Source organism: Panthera uncia (assembly GCF_023721935.1).
Source record: "Panthera uncia isolate 11264 chromosome D3 unlocalized genomic scaffold, Puncia_PCG_1.0 HiC_scaffold_8, whole genome shotgun sequence".
In the NCBI taxonomy this organism is placed as follows: domain Eukaryota; kingdom Metazoa; phylum Chordata; class Mammalia; order Carnivora; family Felidae; genus Panthera; species Panthera uncia.
Genome location: NW_026057586.1, coordinates 52846358 through 52858410, shown reverse-complemented (window position 1 = coordinate 52858410; position 12053 = coordinate 52846358). Strand labels below are relative to the sequence as shown.

The following is a 12053-nucleotide window of genomic DNA, read 5'->3' as shown; positions in this document are numbered from 1 at the left end:
ATTTTTCCTTTGCAGTCTTTGTTAAATCCAACATCAGAGTGTACCCAGAGACAGTTTTTATTTACTGTTTTATTCTGTTGGTGTGGATCACATTTTCCTATTTCTTGGCATGTTCCATAATTTTTGTTGTTGTTTAGAATTGGACATGTTAAAAAATATATTGTAGTAATTCTGGATTCTGAATTTTCCCTTAAATGTTTTGCCATTGTGCTTTGGTATTGTTTAATAACTTGTCTAAATGTACTTATAGGGTCTGTTTACCAGCACTGTGTGACTGCTGATGTCTTTTAAATTATTGTTCTCATTTTTAAGCCTAAATTCATAGGGATCAACTTGTGTGTGCATAGATTAATGACCTGTAAATGAGTGGCCAGACATTGTGCTCAAACAAAAGAGTTCACTTTCTGGCAATAGATTTGGGTGTATATTGGTGAGCACATTTAAAGTTCAGGTAACTTGGGGCACCTGGGTGGTTTAGTTGGTTAAGCATCTAACTTTGGCTCAGATCATGATCTCACGGTTTGTGAGTTTGAGCCCCATGTCAGGCTCTGTGCTGACAGCTCAGAGCTTGGAGCCTGCTTCAAATTCTGTGTCTCCCTCTCTCTCTGCCCTTCCCCACCTGTGCTCTCTCTCTCTCTCAAAATCAAGTAAACATTAAAAAATTTAATAAAAAATTCTTTAAAGTTCAGGTAACTTTTGAATACGTACTTCCTGGCTTTGCTTACTCTAGACTCTCTTATCTGTCTTCTGCACATGGACACAGGCTTAGTCAACCAATTATGTGTGGATAGCTTGCATCCTCTCCAGTTTTTTCTATGCAGGCATATGGAGAACTTTTGAAGGCCCCCTGTGGTAGTCTTATTTCCAAGATCTTCCTATTAAATTGCTGGCTGAACTCTCAACAATAGCCAAATTGTGGAAAGAGCCTAAATGTCCATCAACTGATGAATGGATAAAGAAATTGTGGTTTATATACACAATGGAGTACTACATGGCAATGAGAAAGAATGAAATATGGCCCTTTGTAGCAACGTGGATGGAACTGCAGAGTGTGATGCTAAGTGAAATAAGCCATACAGAGAAAGACAGATACCACATGCTTTCACTCTTATGTGGATCTTGAGAAACTTAACAGAAACCCATGGGGGAGGGGAAGAAAAAAAAACAAAAACAAAGAGGTCAGAGTGGGAGAGAGCCAAAGCATAAGAGAGACTCTTAAAAACTGAGAACAAACTGAGGGTTGATGGGTGGTGGGAGGGAGGGGAAGGTAGGTGATGGGTATTGAAGAGGGCATCTTTTGGGATGAGCACTGGGTGTTGTATGGAAACCAATTTGACAATAAATTTCATATATTAAATTGCTGGCTGATATGCCAGTCTGCTGCTTGTCCTAACCATGATTGGAACCTGAGGCCAACTGAGTTTCTGGTCTTCCTTTGTTTGTTTACTACTTAGATTGCTAGTGTTTCCCACAGTGCTTCTGGATATGGAGTTTTATCATACCCTGCTGCAAATCAAGTCAGCCCCCTCTGGCAGTGAACATTCTGATTGTCATGCCTTTTTCTACTTTGGTAGAACTACCTTATAAACTGAGCTAAGGGAGGGGGGAGGAGAGAGGGCTAGGCAGAATGCCATATTTCCATTGTTCATACCTAAAGTTCAGTGGCTTTTTTATGAATAACTAGTTCTCAGTTTTGTGTATGCCTTTGGTTGATTTTCAGAGCCCTGAATGGGTTGGTTTTGACACTTGTATCCATTTTTATCATTGCTTTTGGGGGAGAGTAACTGCTGAAGTACTCACTCCACCATACTAGAAGTCCCACCTCTGCATTGGTCATTTTTAACAACTCCTCAGCAGATTCTGGTGTGAAGCCAAGGTTGAAAATCACTGAGCTAGGGTAAATACAGGAATGAATGATTTCACTTCATTTAATAAACATTTATTGAACATCATCAGGCACAGTGTGGATACAAAGTGGATAGAGTATGGATACAAAGATTATAGACTATCCCTCTCCATGGGTGGTCATAGGCAGTGGGAAAGATCAAGTAATAATGCAGTATAACCTGAGCAAATAGGGATGGGTGAGGCTAGTTTTGGGAGCAGTGTCAACAGAAGACAATGCCTACAGCCCATCATTTTTCTGCAACATGCCAATAGGTTATCACATTTTCAGAAAGTACTATAGCCAGTAAGCAGATCCCTACTTAATGTAAGTATAAATAAAGTTTCTCATCCTGGAGAACTAGGACAGTTTCCCCAAATTACATGATGATTACAAACATAACTTTAAGGAACTGATTTTACTTCATTTTACTTCATGTAAAATCTAACGAGTTTTTTAAGGCTGTATTTTCAACTGAACTGTGATGATTTCATGATCTATGAATAAATTAAGGAATAGCAAATCACAATGGGAGTTATCATAGGCAGTGTGATATGGTATTATGGTTTCCAAAGTGGGATATCCACAAAGGCAAACCACGGAAGCATAGGAAGAAATATTAGTTAGCACTACTAGTTTTTCAAAAACATCAGATTTGGTCTTTAAAATGTTTCTATTGATTGAATGTTTCATAGAGTGAGTGAGACTATTTATATAGTAGTATATGCATAGGACTTACAAATAAACAAACGTATATAAGTGGCATGCCCCCAATATTTTTGGATCGGGAGTACTCAGTCACAAAAGTTAGAGACCACTGGTCTAGTGGTAAGAACACTGACCTAGACGGGTGCTAGTCCTTCTTGCACTACCAACTTGCTGTGTGAACATGGGCAAGTTATAAAGACACTCTGTGTATTCCAAATATAAAATGAGGAGCCTGTTATAAATATCCTTGAGATATCTTCCTATAAGTGGTTTTGTTTTTTATTTTCCTGTAAAGCATAATTATGAAGTTGTAATAGCAGAATGTTGTCTTTGGTTGTTGTTCAGTATTTGAATTGGATGAAGGTCTAAGCCTCTTTCTGAGTTCCTGAAATATTTCCGGAGAGAGCTTGGCTACATCGCTTTTCTGTGATGCTGCTGGTTGTAGATGTGATGATGCCACACACACCATGATATTTCTTTAAATTCTGTTAACTTTAGGCATATTAACAGGACATACCCCAATTGGTAGCAGAGTGCCAAAATATAGACACAGTTATAGATGTGTGTGTGCATGTATGCACACACAAATCAATCCTTAACCATTGCTTAATTTCATTGCCTCCATAAATGGAAATTCAGAAAGCTTCACGATTTAAGCTGAGTACATAAAGAACATTAATTGTAGTTTTAATAGTTAGAAAACACCCAAATAGATCCATGCATATCAAGTTTAGTGTCTACTCAGAAATGGACTTGTAAGATAGAGGATTATTTTCAATATTTAGATACAAGTAAAAACCCAAGAGGTTAGCAAAACCTTATTTCATCTTTTGATTTAAATTCAAAGAAATTTAAATTTTACATGTTCTACTTAAAATATTCTCCTGTAAAAACATTCAGCTTCAGAATTCAATAGAGTAAGATGTTGGACTTCAGTGTTCACGGATCATAACAAGATAGACTATTGATGGTTTTCTTCAAATAACTATTTGGACTGATTATGACATAGTCAGTTCCTTAAAATTTGATGTTTCTCTGATTTAGTTTTGTTTGCTATCTTCAGTAAATGAGTTATTGCTAAGTAGTCAGTTGGCATAGTATTTTAACATCTAATCCCTCACATGCTTTTTATATATTATTAGTATTTAAAAGCTTGAAGAAACTTTAAAGAACGTAACAAAGATTTTTTCCTAAGTACTTTGGATTTTCTTTTTCTTTTTCTTTTTTTTTTTTTTTTTGAGTTTTGAGAGAGAGAGAGCAAGCATGAGTGGGGCAAGGGCAGAGAGAGATAATCCCAAGCAGACTCTGTGCTGAACCCCATGTGGGACTCCATCTCACAACCATGAGATTATGACCTGAGCCAAAATTAAGAGTTACACATTTAACCAACTGAGCCACCCAGGCACGCCTGGATTTTCTAAATAATACTATATAATACAAAACATCATAATGCTGTCTGTGAAGTTTTTTGTTCCAAATAACATATGACAGGAGATCGATGATAGTGCCATGAATCTTTACCATAAAGTTCAATATTAAAAACCAGCTGCTGTGATTTATCTGTAAAGATGGAATAATGACATTCAGGTACATTCTATGTGATAAGTGCATCATTTAAAAGATTCATCTTAGGGGCACCTGGGTCGCTCAGTCGGTTAAGCATCCAACTCTTGATCTCAACTCTGGTCTTGATCTCAAGGTCGTGATTTCAAGCCCCATGTTGGGCTCCGTGCTGGGCATGAAGCCTACTTTAAAAAAAATCATCTTAAAGAGAAAATGACAGAAAAAAGGAGCAACAATACAACAAAAAGAATGACAAATCATAGCCATTTTGATGTAGATAAATGTTGAAAATATGATCTCATAAGAATGACTATAGACAGAATGAAAGTAAAAAAGAGCAAAAATAGAAAAGCAAGAGTTGGGGCACCTGGGTGGCTCATTCCATTGAGCATCTGACTTTGGCTCAGGTCATGATCTCACGGTTTGAGAATTGAAGCCCCACATCGGGCTCTGTGCTGACAGCTCGGAGCCTGGAGCCTGCTTCGGATTCTGTGTCTCCCTCTCTCTCTGCCCTCCCTGCTCATGCTCTGTCTCGCTCTCAAAAATAAGTAAATATTAAAAAAATTTTTTTAAAAAGAAAAGCAAGAGTAAAATGAAAAATGCAAATGTATAAGTAGGAGAAAAGGTAACTCTTAAATTCTAAAATTAATTTTATTTTGCATGGTAATTAATTAAAGAGGAGAAGGAAAATAGCACTTTAAACTTAGACCTGCATTAGCACAGCCTGTACTTTGTAATCTACTGGGGGTATAGAATGCAGTCATTTTGCTGCTGCCTGGAACAGGCAGCCAGGAACAAATTTCACTCAGCCTTCCAATTGGTAACCAATCCACAAGCTTGAATTCAAAGTTCTAACCTTTAATTTTAATGCTGATCATAGACTAGGACATAGCTATTCACCCTAGGGGAGGAGCTAGTTAGTGGGAGAGGAAGAAGTTTGCCACTCCAGTCTGGGGATCAAAGACAGTAGCCTACCCTGTACCCCCAGGCCCAGAGCCACTGCACCCACCTCTGTACTCTCTAGAAGCCCTGTGATTCGGTGCTACTTGTTTAGCAGAGGATAGATTTGCTTGCATTATTATGTGTTCATTTTGCACTATGTGTGCATTTGGCCTGTCTTCTGCTTTGATTTAGGTCATCTCTTTGCTTTTCCTGATGCTTCTTAAAGATTGAGAAAAGGTCAGGTTTGGATGGTTTGGAAAGTTGTTCTGTTTCAACTGGGCAGCTTGCTTTTCCCATGACACATCACACACATGGCTTCACTTTTCCCCCAAATTTTCTGTGGACAAGGGGACTTTTTAGTATTAACATTTTGTTTTAGAATTATTTCAAATTACAAGGATAGTACACACAGTTCTGGTAGAGGTCCCTATTGTGGATATCTTTCATTACAATGTAGACCAGGGGCTTTTAACATGAATCCATGGATTAATTTGAGAGATTCCTGAACTCCTGAAATTTATGACCACTTTATATATTTGAATGAAAATGCATTTCAGTTCATTCAAGAGCTACATAAAGATTGTGCATTTATTTATTTTTATTAAAAATTTTTTAATGTTTTTATTTTTGAGAGACGGAGAGTGAGTGGGGGAGGGGCAGCGAGAGAGAGAGAGAGAGAGAGAGAGAGAGAGAGAGTGGGGGAGACACAGAATCTGAAGCAGGCTCCAGGCTCTAAGCTGTCAGTACAGCTGACTGAGCCACCCAGGTGCTCCTAAAGACTGTACTTTTAGTTTTATCAATCCTTTTCTCTAGGTGCAACCTCTTCTCTCATGTTTTCCACCATGCTAATACATTTTTTTATTAGAATAATATCTACCTCAAAAAGCACCAGCGTGCATGAGCACATTTTTGTATACAACAGAACTGACGAAATTTCTTTATCACACCCCTATCATTGTCTGAGTTGCTCAACACTGTGTGTTCACATAAAAGATATTAACTGTTGTTTGATGGACTTGTGTTCCTTCTAACAGAGGAGTCTGTCTATACTACATAAAAGCCTCAAAGTTGAACCTAGGGGTCCTCCATCAAAATGGTTTGGTGGGGAAGGGAGAATGGTTCCCTATCCAGAACACTTTGCATTTTATCAGTGCCCTGAAAAGACTTGGATAAAACCATTTTTATAGATTGCCTAAAATTTGAATGTTAACAGCAAAGAGTATTTGGAACTATTACAAAAGCACTGCTGTTTTCCCTTGAAACTTTAAAGGGGAAAAAGCTATGAAATTACCATAGACCTATTTTTCTCTTGTGTCTATATAGAGTGCATTATTTGAGGACTTTCTCACTCCACTTGAGTTCTAAAGATAAAAGATATTATAATATTAGAAATCTAGGATTCTGTGAAACCTCCCCCCAAGTTAAAACTTCCCTTTGTAAGCATTTTGAATATTTTCAGTGCAATTTTTGGTTATTATCTAATATTAGGGGTTTTGTTTCAGACTTACAGATTCCAGTCTGATGTTAGAAGATTATTCATCCAAGTTGAGCCCCCAACCGAAGAGAGCCAAGAAAAGCCTTCTGTCTGGGGAGGAGAAGGAAAATCTGCCAAGTGACTATATGGTGCCCATTTTCTCCGGACGGTACGTATGTATTCTCTTCCTGGCTTTAAATATTAGAAAGTGAAGAGTAGGTGTTGTCAGGTAGTAATAATAATTGCAACTAACATTTGTTGAACCATGTTGAGAAAGCTTGAGAAACTTTCCTTGAGAAAGCTCTGAGGAACTTTGGCACCCTGCACTGAGGGAGATGTGTTCATTGTGAAAATCTGCCACCACCTAGGATGGCTACATGACAGAAGAGAATGATCAGGAACTTAGTTCTCATTATGTAACTGGTTGAAATCAGAAGGAGAGCATTGGATGCTAGTGATTGAACACTATATATAGTCACTATAGGTAGAATAGAAAGAAAGGTTTGAAACCGTAAAGTGTTTGATGAACTTTAAAAAAATCAGATGTTATGTTTAGGTAGAGGGAAACTATTGTGGTTGCCAGTGTGATTTAAAAAAAAATTTTTAATGTTAATTTATGTTTGAGAGAGAGAGAGCGAGAGTTGGGGAGGGACAGAGAGAGAGGAAGACACAGAATCCGAAGCAGGCTCCAGGCTCTGAGCGGTCAGCACAGAGCCTGATGAACCCATGAACCACCAGATCAGGACCTGAGTGGAAGTAGGACGCTCAACCGACTGAGTCACCCAGGTGCCCTGACAGTGTGATTTTAATTGTTATTCATTAGGAAGAAAAAAACCTTAGATAAGGTAGACCAAGTAAAAGAAAGGCATCATAATTTGAATGCCTGTGCTATATTTGTTTAATGTAAAACAGATTACTATGTATTGTGAGGCAAACTCAAACAAAATAATCACTAAATCACAAGTCCGTTAATGCTGTTAATGTTCATAAAGGGGTGTGTGTGTGTGTGTGTGTGTGTGTGTGTGTGTGTTTTAAAAAATACAAACTTTTTTGGAATGATTTTAATATAGAGAAGAATCTTGAAACTTGTTTAAGACACCAAATTAAAATTTAATGGGAACCTTCAGAGCCTTCCCTGTTTATTTTCCTGTGAATGGAGAGCTATATCCACAGAGCTAAGGCTATATTCAAAATTTCAAAATGAAGGGCAAAATGCCATCAGGAAATTCAGTAGGAATGACATGGTTGTCATTGTTGGTGACCTTCTTCCATTTCCCTGTGTTTTTCCTATTTTTCTCTGATGGTTCCTTTTGGAATTGTTTCAGATACTAATGTCATAATTGTTCTGATTCTGATTAGGAAGGTAATGGGATAAGTAATATACTATTTATAGCTTTTTCTTTGATATCTTTGAGATCTCTTATATTTTAGTGTTTATTTTTGAGAGAGAGACAGAGCATGAGCAGGGGAGAGGCAGAGAGAGGGAGACACAGAATCTGAAGCAGGCTCCAAGCTCCGAACTGTTAGCACATAGCCCAATGTGGGGCTCGAACCCAAGAACTGTATGATCATGACCCGTGCCTCAGTCAGATGCTCAACTGACTGAGCCACCCAGGCACCCCTGATATCTCTGATTTTTTTTTTTTTTATTTAAAAAAATTTTTTTTTCAATGTTTATTTTATTTTTGGGACAGAGAGAGACAGAGCATGAACGGGGGAGGGACAGAGAGAGAGGGAGACACAGAATCGGAAACAGGCTCCAGGCTCCGAGCCATCAGCCCAGAGCCCGACGCAGGGCTCGAACTCACGGACCGTGAGATCGTGACCTGGCTGAAGTCGGACGCTTAACCGACTGCGCCACCCAGGCGCCCCTCTGATTTTTTTAAAAGTAGACTTTCCCGGGCGCCTGGGTGGCTCAGTTGGTCAAGCATCTGACTCTTGATTTCAGTTCTGGTCACGATTTCATGGTTCCTGAGATTAAGGCCTGCATTCAGCTCTATGCTGACAGCATGAAACCTGGATGAGATTCTCTCTCTCCCTCTCTGTCTGCCCCTCACCCCACCCCCCAATAAATAAATAAACTTTAAAAAAATGTGAACTTTCCATTGAAATATACGTATGTTGCTAAGTATGTTTGCCCAGGCTTGGCCTCTTCACAGTTAGTTTAATATACACTGATATTCTTTATAAGAGATGGCTAGGCTAGAGGAGTAGAATGTTTTATTTTCTGCTTTGTTCCCACTCTGTTTTAAAAAAATATATTTAAAAAGCATATTAACTAATCATGAACCTGCATGGCATACCTCTCCATCTCTTTACCACATGAAATGAAGCTGCTTACTTTCAGTGCCTTCTTTCTCCTAAATCAAACCAATTTGTCTCCTCAGGGCCAGTCTCAAGAAATGATAATTTACAAAACAAACAGTGATAAAAGAAAATGCAAATAAAAAATTATCTTCTGGGTTTTATTTCCAGTGTTTTTGTTTTTGTTTTTTTAATATGGAGCCATGTCCTGTATTCTACTACTGTGTTGAAAATAACACTTCCTACTGGTGTTGACAGTATTAATCTAAGAGGATGGGACAGAAATGAACCTTTGTTAAGTACCTGTTATTTTCTGGGAATCATACTACATGCTTTATGTAGACTATCTTGCTAAATCCTCAATGCAGCCCTAGAGAGGTATTAGTATACCAATTTATGGACAAGGAAATTAAGGCTCAATGACTTGCTGAAAGTGACATGGCTGGCAGTGGAAGAGCCAAGAGTCCTCTAGGGATTGGCCGATGCAACATACATACATGCACTCTGCAATTATAATGTATTTCTGGGAAATACCATTTCTTCTGGATGGCACTTTAAAATTTCACTCCTTGGGGCACCTGGGTGACTCAGTTGCTTAAGTGTCTGACTTTGGCTCAGGTCATGATCTCAAGGTTTTTGAGTCCAAGCCCTGCATAGGGCTCTGTGCTGTCAGCTCAGAGCCTGGAGCCTGCTTCAGATTCTGTGTCTCCCTCTCTTTCTGTGCCTCTCCCTACCACCCCCTGCCCCCGTGCTCTGTCTCTCTGTGTCTCTCTCTTAAAAATAAATAAACATTAAAAAAAGTGTTTTTTTTTTTATTTCAATTCTTGTTCTCAGATAAATTGAGTTAACTTTGTGTCACTGGCAGATTTTTGAGTTGAGACCATCAGAGATCGAGTACTGGGGAGGTTTTAAATTCATCTTAAATTTGTAGTAGTTTATTTTTGTCAGCATATCAGCATCATATTCTTGTTCTTGTACCCAGATTATAGCAGGGTTATCACTGACATACACTTATATTTACTTAAAGAAAAATACCCCTGGTGTCCTGGGTGAAAAAAATATTCCTAAATGTATTTGAGGTCTCTTCTGAAATAATTATAGTCTTCCTGAGGTTTAGCTTATTTGCAGTAGAGAAGGCAAGAGACCAGGACTTCATTCTGCTCTCTGGAACTATGTCAACATGTCTACTGTCGGAGATAATGTGAGCTCAAACTTAAAGTTCTCTTACTTAAGAGTTGTCTCAACTCAGGGCAAGGCTAGCATTGAATATAATCTATTATTATATATATTGAATCATTTTACAAAGCTCATTTCAAATCTCTCTATTATATATTTACTTCTGTATGGAATTCCAAGCAGATTCTCATGATGATTTTTATATTCACTTATTAATTCATTCACTTCCTATCTCATTAAAAAAAAATTAGAGCTAATTATGTCAAGACTCTAAACTGAAAATCTTCCATCTTCCTTTTTCTCTACCTAAATTATAGTGTATATGTTACTGAGTTAGTAAATATTACCTTATTAATATTTGGAAAGATAGAGATAAGGAAAAAGAAATTAAAATTTACCACTAAGTTTAGTAAGAAACAAAGTGGACTAATCTTATCAGATATTTTAGTAAAATTCCATGAGAAATTTCAAACTTGGGCAAATGTTGAGCCCTATTTTTCAGCAAACTACACAGATTCAGGTGCCAGGAACTTATAAACATAATGCCAGTATTTGCTTAAATTTTAAGTAACTATTCTTGTAAGAAAAATCAAAGGTAAAATTCAGCCTTCAGAGGCCTAAGGAGACTCGATTTCAAGAAAATCTTCAATATGATCATGATACTTCCTCACTGTTGGGGTTGACAACAAAGGTATTGAAGGAGGTTAAAAATCATCTAAATATGTTTAACAACATTAATAAATTATAGCACAACTTCTATTATAAAGCATTTTGGGATGTTACCATTCACTTGCCATCATCGTCAATTATGAATAAAAACAAGTCACTTTTATAAATATCACCACTTCAAATGCAAATTTGGTCAATTTTTCTTATCAGGGCTATGTGCAAGCATACGTAAAAGCTCTCATTAAATATGTTTACACGCGCACACACACACATAACTTTTTAAAATTTTTTCTTAATGTTTATTTATTTTTGAGGGAGAGACAGCACAAGTGGGGAAAGGGCTGAGAGAGGGGGAAACACAGGATCGGAAGCAGGCTCCAGGCTCTGAGCTGTCAGCACAGAGCCCGACACAGGGCTCGAACCCACGAACTGTGAGATCATGACCTGAACTGAAGTCGGATGCTTAACTGACTGAGCCACCCAGGCACCTCCAAATAACTTTTATTATCTTAGAAAGAAACCCAGTAGGCATGAGGCCTCCCCATAACTTTAGAATTTATTTATATATGCAACAGCTCTGAGCAATGCATCACATCAACTCAGTTATAGAATCCAGATCAAGCACATAGTCTTATATCAGGATCACAGGCACACAGGCGATATCTCATTTTACAATATCATCTATTCTAGAAGGAAAGTATTTTATTATAGACTCAATCATATTTAAACACTCTAAAAAACCAATGAAATGATCTGAGGCAAGTTACCTAATTTCTCTGAGCCTTGTTACTATATATCTAAAATAGAAATGATACACTTTACCTCATAGGGTTGTTGTGGACATAAAATGAGATAATATATATAAAAAGCATTTGGCAACACTATGGCCATAATAGGTATTATTATTGTTGTTACCATTACTGGTTAAGGTGGTGATCCCTTCTGTATGTGAACAGTTAGCTCCTGATTTACCAAGTTTTTCTTTGTCACAATGTACTTTGAACTTAGTAAAAGTTGGACAATCCTGTCACTGCCATCCATAATATCTATATTTTGCTCTTATTGTATTTTAGTCAAGTACATGTCAGTGGAATTACAGATACAGAAGAAGAAAGAATTAAAGAAGCTGCTGCCTATATAGCCCAAAGGAATCTTCTTGCTAGTGAAGAAGGAATCACAGCATCCAAACAGTCCACAGCATCCAAAAAGTCTGCAGTATCCAAACAGTCCGCAGTATCCAAACATTCTACAGCATCCAAAGAGTCCGCGGTATCCAAACATTCTGCAGTATCCAAAGAGTCCGCGGTATCCAAACATTCTGCAGTATCCAAA

The 12053-nt window shown here is 37.8% G+C and overlaps 1 protein-coding gene across 8 annotated transcripts in view; it reads left to right on the top strand.

Annotated features, from left to right (window-relative positions):
* Positions 1 to 12053, top strand: part of MYOM1 (myomesin 1) — a 168652-nt gene that overhangs the window by 44479 nt on the left and 112120 nt on the right. For all 8 annotated transcript variants that reach the window (XR_007455300.1, XR_007455299.1, XM_049619690.1 and 5 more), the window contains 2 exons: positions 6601 to 6741; positions 11795 to 12053. The exon at positions 11795 to 12053 is cut by the window's right edge and continues 174 nt beyond it. Coding sequence is in view for 6 of the 8 variants with exons in the window: in XM_049619690.1 (XP_049475647.1) it covers positions 6601 to 6741; positions 11795 to 12053 (400 nt within the window). In the remaining 2 variants the exon portion in view is untranslated. The remainder of the gene's footprint in view (positions 1 to 6600; positions 6742 to 11794) is intronic.